This window comes from Egretta garzetta, unplaced genomic scaffold, assembly GCF_000687185.1.
Source record: "Egretta garzetta isolate BGI_Z169 unplaced genomic scaffold, ASM68718v1 scaffold574, whole genome shotgun sequence".
NCBI lineage: Eukaryota > Metazoa > Chordata > Aves > Pelecaniformes > Ardeidae > Egretta > Egretta garzetta.
Window position 1 is genome coordinate 542,693 of NW_009259488.1, and position 12,076 is coordinate 554,768.

Consider the following 12,076-nt stretch of genomic DNA (forward strand, 5'->3'; position numbering starts at 1 on the left):
AGGAATGCCTGTTCCAGTGTCAGCCTATTTCACAAGCATTTTGAGGAACCCTTTTCTCTCAGACATCCTAGAGAGCATATATTTATAAAAGAAACTTTCAAGAGCCTATATAGAGAATTAACATGAAAAGGGGAAAACTCGAGATGTAATGACTCCTTCAAAAAAGAAACCTTACACTAAGATTTTAAGAAAGTTGCCTGGCCCACAGATCAGACCTACCTCCCCTGTTTAAGTCCTACCAATCAAATCTGTCAGAATGCACTACTTCCTTAGGAGAGCATCATCATTCATGCGCCTTTTTAATGGGATCGTTCTTTAGTGGAAGAAGATAAGCGGTATGATTGTATCTACTAAATTACTGTCGGGGTAGCCACAGGCTTGAAGAGTTGGGTTGTCTTTTACCAATTCCTGAATACACGTCTTTCAAATAACTTTAAAATAGTCACACTGCTTACAGCAATCAAAACATGAAGCAAAGTCATTAAAATGAGAGTCTGTTTTCTCAAAAGAATCTAAGACAATTAGGAGAGAGACATTCATCTCAGCAGCTGCACCAAGGAAGACTAATGCAGAAAGGGATTTATATTTTCCTTCTTAAATGAAATAAACATAGAAACAAGAAAGCACATACAAATAGCCAAAGAAATATTACAGGTGAGAAGGGCTTCTCCCATCCTCTTCTCAGCGTAATACAGTCCCTTCCATGTAACAACTAAGTCAGAAGCAAATGCCACTGAAAGTGGAACTTCATAGACAAATTCATGAAAGGATGAGGCAAGACTTGCTCAGTCTCTCGGGGACGAGTGATTTGCTGTGAGGGTAGTACAACCCACGGCTCAACAGCAGTGTTTTGTAAACAATAAAACTAACTGCATCCTTCTGTGCCTTGTGGCTGCCCACAGACGCTGCTTTCCTACCCTGCCAACAGGACATTTCACCAATTCAGAGGGCAGCGCTGCTGAAGAGGCAGAAGCTCCTCTCTGGTGCTGACAAGAACTACATGTATTTCTGAAGTTGTTGCTAGTAACTTCTGGATGCACTGGTTTCCCAATCCTAAAACCCTTTATGCAAAAGCCTGAAGAAGGAACAAAGCAAAGATACTGTATGAAAAGAGTACTAGCTAAGGAGTTCTGGAAGATATAATCTTCTCCATCCCTATCTAACAGAAAATGAGTAACATCAACAGAGCAAATAGATGGCCAGCAGCCCAGCTTACAATGCATTTAAGCACTTAAGGCTGAGAGGGTCCACAACCCACCCTTTGTTACCTTTACTGCCAGAGGCCTGGGATGACTCTAGCTGCCATACGAAATTCAAGAGGAAAACCCACGTTGGCACTTTTTCCTGACGTACCTCTCCTGCCTGCTGGTGGGGATGGCAAAGTTCTCAAATAACTTGGGCCACTCCCTCTGCTGCCTGAAATAAGGGAAGCTGATGTACACATTTAAACATGTCATTCACTAAGGAAAGGGCAGCGACACCTACAAACTGTTACATTACACCGAGCCGGTCACAAGCGATCATGGAAGCCTAGGTTTTGTATGTCAACCATCTAGCATAACGGCAGTTTGTTCTCTCACAATCCCGATTTTGTTTTGAAGATCAAGCTTCTGTACATTCATTTAAAAAATAAGGTCCTTCTTCCAAATGCTGCTAGTTCTCAGCTCCGGCTTCTTCACAGAGTCTCTCCTTCCAGGCGTCCAGTCCACTCATCCAGCAGGAGTCAACCAAACGCCATCAGGTTGGTTCTGGGCAGCACACAGACAAACGAGTCTGCAGTAACAGTGTTTAGATAAGCTTTTAGTAGCTTTAGTAGCTTTCATTGTAGTAAGAATCCTCCTCAGAGTCCTCATTGTGACAACTGCTCATTGACAAGATGGAGTAGATGGAAGAAATGGCACAGCTGTCATTGTCTGTGGCTGGTTTCACCAACACATTCTGTTTCTCTGCATTCAAAACACACAGACACGAAAGTTAGCAGCAACCACTGTACCCCCAAACGCTAAATTCCTAGTTCTCTTTGAAAGTTATAGCCTCTCACTGTCAGTTTGCAATAGGCCTTTCAAGCTGCAGGGCGCAGGCCTTTTTCCTTTGCATTTTCATCACTGAAAGAACAAAGGGTTGAGGTTTTTTTGTTTGCTGGTTTTCTTTAGTTTCTTACATGCCTTTTCCTGTTAAGACAGCACAGATGAGGAGGAGACATTCCCCATCCCTTCACTGGCACACAACTGGCAATGGAAGTGGGTAACTATTACGGTGCCTTTGCCAGGAAAGGAAGAGGAAGGAACAAAATGTGGTAAGGAGCTCTCAAACAAATAATGGTTGTTCAGGAACGCTTACAGCCCCATCAAAACCTCCAGACATTTAAGGGTGCAGGCTGTCCTACTGGTGCCCATTCTGTTAAGGCTCTTGGAAAGGCTTCTTGGGAAGCTCTGACTGAGCTTCTCAAGTTCCACTTGAATCATTATTTCTCTTCCAGCTGGTTTCTTCTTAGGAATTCATGTTCAAACAAACACATGGTTATCTTAGTCTCAACCAAACTGAATAAAAAGGCTGCACAGAAACAATTCATCCCTCCTCCTGAAGTGTGTCATGGTGAAGCTGAATGATTTCCTACTAATAGTCACTTTTATAATTAGAGCATCTATCACATGAAGGTAGGCCATGAGCTTATTTCCTTTTTATTCAAACAAGCACAAAGACAAGCAAGAAGGTTTACCATTCAGAAATGAAGTGGGCTTCAATGAAGGCACCACTTCCTCTAATCACCATTAGCTACCTGATGAGACACTTTGATAATGCTATGGCATACTCTGCAGGCACGCATATTACACAAGAGCAGTGTCAGTTCTGCAGAGGTGAAACCAATTCACAAAGGCAAACTGGGCAGCCTCTGAGCAGTGTAGCATTTCCTGAGGGAATCAGAGTGAGTTGGTTAAGTAGGTTATAATTTCAGGTTTGAACTAACAGTGCTTAGCGTAGTCATTCTGTGTCTGAAGAACAAAGAATTCAAAACATTTCAAAAGCACCTTTCATTAGGTAAAAGGCTTGACACATTGCAAAACAAAGAAGCATGCACTCACCTCTATGAGGGGAAAACAAGACAGTTACTTAAGGGAACACAGCAACAGAAATTTGTTAAGGGGTAGCAGGAAAAGACTTCTACATTTCAGCACCTAGATACCAGTGTCGAGTGCTCTAGAAACAAATTTGGAAGAGAGAAGCAGAATAGGAATACCCCATGCTGGAGTTTTACCTAAAGCCATCACTGTCATGCTGCAGTGTCTTTTAGCTACAACTAGACAAGAGGTTATGCATTTAAGCCACAGTGTCTTCAGTTCCACAAAATTAACATGGCCGAGCAACTGCCAGTTCAGCCATACCCTTACGTGACAGACCAACATTCCCTTCAGAGACTTCCTACACAAATCTAGCACACAGAAGAGAATTCGGAGTTTCTCATCAGACACTGCTCTGCTGAGTTTTTGCAACAATGCAATCAATAGTTTAATCAAAAGGTGCCTGATAAATTTTTCAAGGGCCATTCTATATAGCTTTCCTTTTATTTGGTGATGTCTTTGAAACAGCATGGTTAAGTTGTCCCACTCAACTGTGGAATTCATACCAAAGTCTATTTCCAAACTTTTGATTCATTTTATTTTTCTAGGCAATAACGCTAGTTTCACAACATATCTTAACATTAATTTTCTAGTGTTTCTGCTGCATTCCCCGAGCATCGCCTTGGTATATAGGTGCCAAAGAAAGTTGTACAAAATAGATGGGAATGAGAGATTGTACTTATCATGCCACATCCACCCACCTCTCACCTTTCCGCTCTCTGATAAGGGTCAGGCGATGCTCTTTCATTTCTACATCCAGTTTTTCTACCATCCTGTCAATGCAGTTATCCAGCACCAGAGAGCGCGTCTTTGATTTGATCTCCTGCCTGCAGATAGGGCACTCCACTTTACGTTTCGTCCACTCATTGATACAGTAGGAGCAGAAGCTGTGTGCACAGTTCAGAGTGACCGCCTGTGGAATTTGATGGAAAGATACTGATCAGAGCACGCTCGCACAAGCATGATCAAGAAAAAAAACACTGAAGTCAGAAAAACATTAGATGAATGCTTCCTGTAAGGGAAGAGGAGGAGAAGCCCAAAGCCCCTTTTCTCTAGCCTTTGTAGGGGTTACCCACAAAAACCCTCCTGTACCAGAGTACAGACAAGTTTTACAAGTTGGTTAATGAATTCACTGTAGATCATAGCAAGTCAGAAACACAGACAAAAAGAATTAATTCTATTGTAAGTTTCCCCAATTTGAAAAGGATAGATTATGGAAAAACTCAGATACTGCAAAATAGCATCTTAAATTACAGTGAAACCAGGAATTAAAATTTCAGCTGGCTCTTAGGTCGTTATAACAAGGCTAACGCATCAGGTTTCCTTTAGTTGAAATGAATGGAATGGAACTGAAGTCCTTACAAAACACAAAACAGAAATAACAGTCTGCATTTCAGGCATAGCCTATCACTTCTAGAATCAAATGAAAGCAGGCCAATTTCTCAAAGAAAGAGTTTATGTGAACAACATAAATGGCTCAGGACTTGACTGAATGCCGCACTTCCCTTCCTTTACTAACCTCTTCCTATATCTAAACCTGAAGCAAACCAACCCTAGTCAACTTAAAGCAAGGTCCACTACAAAATTATTCTTCCCCAAGCAGTCTGTCAGCAGCAGCTCAGAGCACCAATTCAAAACCACCCAAAACTGCTGCAAGCCTATATGCATTTTAGGATTATGCACTCATCTCTATGCAGCGTAGAAATGTTAAAGCTGAACTTGCTGCCCAGAAGAAGAGTTAGGGCAGACGGAATAGATTTCTGGACTAACCCTTACCCACAACTCTCTGGGTCTGTTGGGACTGTTAAACTAGCAAAGTAAAGAAATAAGCTTGACTATTGCTTTAATATGACTAGGGAACGCTTCTCAAGTCTCTTCTTTACTGGCAAACCCATACTGATTTAAACATACCTCGATAAAGTGCTCAGAACAGATTGTGCACTGCAACTCATTCTCCAACACATCATTCATCTGATTCAACACCTCTTCTTTTTGGGCTCTCACCTTTTCCTTCTCCTCCTAGTGGAAAAGTACATACGGTCACAAATCAGCAAAGAACAAGGTTTTACTCAATATAATATTGGCAGGAAGCGCGACTGCAGGGGAAGGCAGTACAAGTAGAAAATCATAGATCAGCAAATCTCCACGTCAAGTCTGTGTCTATTATATACCCAGATCTGTAACCTCTTTCCTCTATGTAGTCACGGCAGTATTAAGAATATTCCCACCCACTGTAGAGAACTTACAAGCAAGAACAGCAGCTGTTACCAAAATTCCCTTCAGCCTAAAGAAACTACCAGCTGGATCAGTCTTTTCAGAATCTCTTTCAACCTCTTCCTAACATGAGTTTGGCATAAGTCAACAGAACAGTTCTTTTGATGCCTGATGTAAAGAGCAAAACACCCAACAGACAAAATACCTCAAATATTAAAAATGGAAGCATAAGAATTTAAAACATTTAACTGCCCAATAATTTTTTTTTCTTTTTTGTTTGGAGTTGAATTAGGCTCCTAGGTACCTGCTCTATCTTCTAAAAATACCAGAGAAATTCTTCCAACTGAAGCTATGCTTGAAACAGCAACAGAGTTGCAAAAGTGACAAAAAAAAAAACCCAACATCATAAAGCAAACAGCCAGAGGTGGATAATGTGATAATTTCCAAGAGTAAGACACAGGAAAGGCTCTCCTTAATTATTTTCCATTCATCACCTTATGCCAAGGGCAGGAAGAAATGTGGCTTATCTCATTCATTATTCAAATTCCATCTTGTTTCAGTCCTACACTCCCTTGCAGGACTGCTGGAACGCTGCAGTTTTACATGAATGCACTCTAACTGAAAATGAAGCACCCCAATATTCAAACACTTTTTTTTTTTTTTTTTTTTTTTTTTTTAAAGAAGGGGTGGAATGGGCCCACTTCTCCTGTTCAGGTGCTCTGGGCTTTCTTTATGATTGAGAAAGATCTATTAATGACTGTTCAACACTAATTTATGAACAGGGCAAGGTATATCCTCTCCCAACCCTGGAAACAAGAGTCAGCTGCCACCTCAAAATACAGGAGTTTTTCACTATGGGAGGCAAAGTACAGTCAAGACAAATGTTAAATAAACCATTTCCTCTACTGTAGCATATCATGTTTCACTTATGAATAAAACTGACAACTCCGTTATTCCTTACCTTGGTTTCTTCCAGCTCTTTATTCTTGGCTCGAATTATCTCCTCAAAGTCTTTTTTACTACGGCTCAGTTCTTCCATCAAAGCATGATGCTGTAACAATACCACCCCAGAAACTGTAAGAGTGCCATTATAAGCTATCCTATTAAATCTACGTGGCTATAATCATGAAGTTCAGCATACTCATTTCTCCTAATCTCCTCCTAAAAAGAGCAACACATGCCTATATGAGTTGGGGTGACAAGGCAGTTTAGCCTTAACTTAAAATTGGAATGCAGTGCCTGTTATTTATGACCTTCCCAGTGCCATGGCACTTCTCATTCCCTCTCCCAGGTTACTCTTTCCATTTCAGTTAGGTTTTATGGTCACCATTTTGAGCACATCTGCGAACATTTAAGTATCAAGAGGTATTTGACACGTAAGGATCACAAAAACAAGCCACTATACTCAAGGTTGCCTGAAGCTGTTTTCAGATCAACTTTCCAAAAGGAAAGACCTTTTGGAATAAGCCTAGGAAACCTGAGTGTGTGGCAAACTCTTTCAAAAACATTCCTAACCAAGAGTGATTTTTTCTTTTCGACTGGTTAAAACTGCCAAAACAACTTCCCTAGAACAGATACCCAGCAGACAGACCTCACCAAAAAGCCCACCAGCCCAAGGACCAAATTCAAATTAAAAAAAAACCAAAACCACTGCAGCTACTTAATGCTTTCAATCTGAGCGCGTATTCTCACAATATTTGCTGGCAAGTAGCAACTCCCACAAAGCAAGGTCTGACACTTTCTGACAGAAATTTCATCTGTAGAAGAAGATAATCCAACCTGCACCTAAGGCAAAGTCCTCATCTTCTACCAAGAGGCCACAGCAGTAAGGAAGATTTAAATATTGGAGTTACACAGTTAGACCAAACCTAGACTCCTAACTACTTGCCTCTTGCAGGACCTGGGCCAGCTGCTCCTTCAGATTCTCTTCCCCGTGTTGCCACTTTACTCCCTGGGGGAGAAGTAAAGAAAGAAAGAAAAAAAAAAAATAAAAAAAGAGAGACTTGAAGAAAGCAGAGACAGAAAATGAGTACTTTGCATCTTTAGAAGATATGCTTAAAGAAACAACACCAGTTTTCAGCAGACCCTGAGATGTTCCACTCTAGTGTTATGCATGTACAACAGTTTTGATTTTTTTTTATTTAAAACCACGCTTTTTTACTAACTGAAATGCTTTACTACCTTGCTATAATGAACCTGTTTGTAAAAAAAAAAAAAAAATTTAAATTATTTTGCACCTTTTTCCTAATTCTCCATGTAGCCCAATCCCTTCTGTCTGCATTCTCTTTTGGTACACATGCCTGGAAGTTAAATACTTCCATGACAGTTTTAACAGGAGTAATTCACACAAACATTTGTGTCACTGCATGGTTCAAGATCTTATCTCAGATAAACGTCTTGTATCAGGCGTTCCATAAAAATGAAAAGACACAGGCCAAAAAGGTTACCACCATTATACCTCTAGCTGCTGCTGCTCTTTAGAGAACATCCTCTCCAGCTCTTCCACCTGCTGCTGATGATGCTCTTGTTCCATGCACAGCTGGTCCTGCAACTCCCGCAGCTCCTGCTCCATCACCAGGATCTCCTTCTGAGCACACTTCCTGCGCCTCTGCTTCACATTCAGAACCGCTGTCTGCTTCTCCTGCACTTTGACCTTTAGCTTCATTATATCTACCAGAGTTTTCCTCAGCATTTCCAAACCAGTCCATGACTGTGCAAGACCAGAGCCCTTCTGGTCCTTAGGAGGGACAGACACAGCTTTCTCAGAGCACACAGGGCTACTACGCACTGGACCATTATCCTCCTCACTTGGTCCAGGAGAAGGGAGCTTGACATCCATCTTCTCTGTTAACTGTTTGGCCTCTTCTACCCTTCCACATGATTTACTCAAAGGTTCATTGTCACAGGACACTCTGTCTCTTTTAGATCTGGAGTTTGAAGGGCCTTCTGACCCAGATGTCTCTGATTCCTCCAAACTAAACTTACGTTTAGTTCTTGAACTCTTAGCTTTCCCCAGGTCATTCCTTTGGGCTAAAAAGGGTCTGATTTTCTCCAATTCCTCTTTAATTACTTCATACTCATATTCAGCAGCCTCTTTGTTTTCCAAAGGCACTCCCAACTGGATACGGTCTCCCTCAGTGATAGGATAAGCTTTTGAGGGATCCAGGCGCTGTTTGTTAAGCCAGACTCCATTTAGACTCTGCAAATGAACGGAGAATCAGCAACATTTAATACGCAGTTACAGAGTCCTAGGCAAGCTATTTCTGGCACCTGTAAACATATCCAACCTCTTCAATGTTGCAATCAGAACAAGCCACCTCTTTAAATAAACCTTGCGATATCCAATTTATTGGCTTGGTGTCCCATTTATTAGTTATTGCATTGTATTATTTACCAGGCATTACAGATTTTGCATACAAGCACAAGAAGAACATTAATACACGTGCTTGTGCAGAAGGAAAAGAATGAACGCTACAGGTGAGAAAACTGCCCAAAAGCTTCAGAAATAAGAACTAACCAATAAAAAGACTCTGCAATAGATCATTATCAAGAACATAGAATATTGCAGTAATTATTCCTGACAATTAATGTCACCCGAAATTCAAGAAGAAACTAGAAAGGAAAAAGGAGCATAGCTTATACTGCTTAAAGAAAAAAAAAAAAGACAGTTTTCCATAATTACAGGGACAATATAAACAAGACGGAAAATGTTCTTCTAGAGATGATGTTCAAAGCAGAAAAAGGGTTTTTAAATTAGACACTAGCTCAATAAATACCTTTGAAAAACAGCAAAACTGATCCTTGTCAAGACAAACACAGAATCATTAACAACTGACATATCTCAGAGAGATTCAATAAAACAACTTGACAAAAGGGTAGCAGTGATAACACAGAGGAAGCATTAGTAGCTGGATCTACCACAGATGCTTCCAGTCATGCAAAAGCTGTAGGTTTCGAGTTTATACAAGTCCTGCAACAAAGTTTTAAGAGCAGTGTAATTTTAATAGTAGCCACTCCATTCCTTCTGACCAATCTGCTGTTGACCCAAACAGCCTCAGATCTGCACGACATGCTGAATGGTTTTCTTCTACCAGCGCTGTTTTAAAGCAAATTACTGATTTTAGTTTTCAGCCTGAATGAGAAAGTGGAGAGATCATAATATAAAAACCAGATTCCTGAAGTCAAAGTGAGGCATAGCTGAGGACTCCAATGTCAACACTTTATTCTAATCATCTGAGGAGGACTTTCAGAAGAAACTCACTTTAACATGACATGAAGCATGTTTTTTCTAACAACAGATTCTTACTGTAGTACATTACAATTAAAGCAATTGTGTCACTACAATAAGGAGTATCAGTTTCTCCTTTCATTAGCAGTACAAGAACATTATCCTCTTGAATACTGCCAAAATTCATAGTTTTTTTGTTTTTTTGTTTTTTTTTTTTTAATGAGAGTAATCAAGCCTGGGTTCACAGACTGCAGAGTGCCCTTGGCAAGACTACACTCATCTGGAAAGTGCTAAACAGAGAGACAAGCTACATAAAACGATATGGTTTGCATCCCAATGGCAGCAGACTGAAGCTTCCTGCTGGAAGCACACAACAGGCAAGACACGTTCCAATGGACCTTCTACCACACTTACACCGTATTATATCATAGCCCATACATCGTTTGAACCCAAACAGGGTATTCTCTTCACAGTGAATCTCAGAGTACGAGGTCTTTAATCAGTCTCTGTACCTTGTTATCCTTGACAGTCCACTGCCCTTCTGCATTTTGCTGGAAAACACAGTGCTTACGAGAGATCATCAAGGGACAGGTTTTTGACACCAGCTGGTAAGTGAGATCTAATCCTCGGCCTATAGTTACCTGAAAATAAAGTAGTTTAGTAACTGCAATCACCAAAGACATGGTCAATTCAGTGTATATATTTTCAGTTCAAGTACCGAAGAAATCCATCTAGATTAGCACCTTATAGCTATTTCCAAAGAGTTCAGGATAACGTGATTTATTTTTTTTCATTTCAATTCAAGAGTAGATAGAAAAATGGAAACCTACAAAGTCTGAAGTATTGTCTTTCTCACTGAGGAAAATTTGATTGCTCTAAGGCAGGTTACAGCCTTGGTTTCATGGAAAGCTTCATCAGCAGCAAGGCCGCTCTCAATCCATCCATGTCCCACCCTATTCATTACCTAACTAAACATCGTTTCTTCAAACGAGTACTATCGTTCGTGGGTCTCAAGATCACTTCTAACCTTCTTCTTTTGCTAGTCGCAGCTGTTCAACTGTCTGCAAACAGGAAAGACGCAGGAAAAAATAGCCCAGAAAATTGCCATCAAGAAAAGATGCACATGTAACCGTGCCCTAAACATGCAATACTTTTGTAAATCACACCATCAATCTCAAGGCTCAGAAATTAACCTCCATGCAGTTCATAACCAGGAGCGCAAGTGATCTAAATAACCTGATTAGACTCAAGTAGCATCTTTGGAAGAAGGGACATAATTTAATTGTACCATTTCACAGTATCTTATTAAATCTGGTCTAACTGCAGGCTGCCATTTAAAGCACTGCTCTGCTCTCCCTCCCTCCACTGCCTCCTTTGCGAGATCGGATAATCACACACACTTTCCTTACCCATCAGTGTGTTGCACAAGTTTTCAGTCAGCTTATGTCATTAGACCACTGCATGGATCCAGGGTAGCCTTAGGTGAAAGTTGCCCTTCTTTTCCCCTGCAATCCCAACCCATTTGCATCACACCTTCCAATTCCTACAAGATGCTGCGGTCAAGAAAAGTTCATTCCCTACATGTCACCTGAGCAGGTCTCACCTTGAGTTGAAAGCAAGAACTCAGACCCCCACCTCATAACTAAATGCAACGAAGCAAACTAAGATCATGAAAGCAAACTTAACCACACTTGACCCCTACTTCTTAAATGCTTCATACATATTAGTGTTCCGTCAACACGGATTGCGTATGTAAAAGGTACAGAGACTCGGGCAGATTCAGTTATAAACTCAGCTTTGCACTTGCACCAGAAATGTCAAACCCACGTGAACAATTCTTGGTGCCGGGTCACACACAGCTGTGTGGCCTCACCCACTAATACAAGCAAGACCAAGCAGAGCCAGTCACAAAATTTCCCCTTGGTCGAGTTCATCGAGCAGACTGCGACGGGGGGCTGAGATGTTACCCCTCGCCTGCTGGAGTTTGCTGCTGCCCACAGCAGTACCGGCAGCCCACAGCACATCCCCTGCCTCAGCAGTCCAGTGTGGCCCTGACATTTAAATCCCCAGCGAACGCAGCTTGTGCTAACACCCCAGCCTGTGACCTGGCAAGCCTGCGGTACCGGGATGCCATCGGTCCCCCTGTCGCCCGGGACAAGGAACGTTGCGCTGTGCGGACAGCCAGGGTAATAACACCCGGAGCGAGATTCTCTGCACGGCTGCCAGAGCCCTGGCTGCAGGTTTTGCAGATGTATGAGCTCAAGTCCTTCACTGAGCACACCTCGTGGTTTCAAATCCATGATGAGAGAGCAACAAAACTCCGAGTTTGCTCGTTGAGTTGCCCAGCACCGCAAGGCGAGTTCAGAGGGGTACTTTTTGCAGCGCGGAAGCACGAAGGAATGAGGGACAGCGCGAGCCCACAACACCTAACCACCCAATGTCACCCACCAGCACGGCGATCCTCCTGCAGCACCCCATCCTCAGCACACGCACTGGCCTGCTGGGTGCGAGGGAA

At 41.8% G+C, this 12,076-nt stretch overlaps 1 protein-coding gene across 4 annotated transcripts; it reads right to left on the reverse strand.

Moving 5' to 3' along the window:
• Positions 1-6: 6 nt before the first annotated feature.
• Positions 7-12,070, reverse strand: RNF8 (ring finger protein 8). 4 transcript variants are annotated; one of them, XM_035892779.1, is made up of 8 exons: positions 10,971-12,070; positions 10,074-10,202; positions 7,792-8,532; positions 7,222-7,284; positions 6,295-6,384; positions 5,031-5,138; positions 3,828-4,032; positions 7-1,946 (listed from the first exon to the last, which is right to left on the reverse strand). In XM_035892779.1, exons 2-8 carry the CDS (start codon positions 10,140-10,142, stop codon positions 1,810-1,812), a joined length of 1,413 nt encoding a protein of 470 aa, XP_035748672.1. In that variant the 5' UTR covers positions 10,143-10,202; positions 10,971-12,070; the 3' UTR covers positions 7-1,809. The 4 variants fall into 4 exon arrangements, with proteins under 4 accessions (XP_035748672.1, XP_009635519.2, XP_035748671.1 ...); XM_009637224.2 differs by lacking the exon at positions 10,971-12,070 and having other exon boundaries at positions 10,074-10,360; XM_035892777.1 differs by lacking the exon at positions 10,971-12,070 and having other exon boundaries at positions 1,823-1,946; positions 3,821-4,032; positions 10,074-10,360.
• Positions 12,071-12,076: the final 6 nt, after the last annotated feature.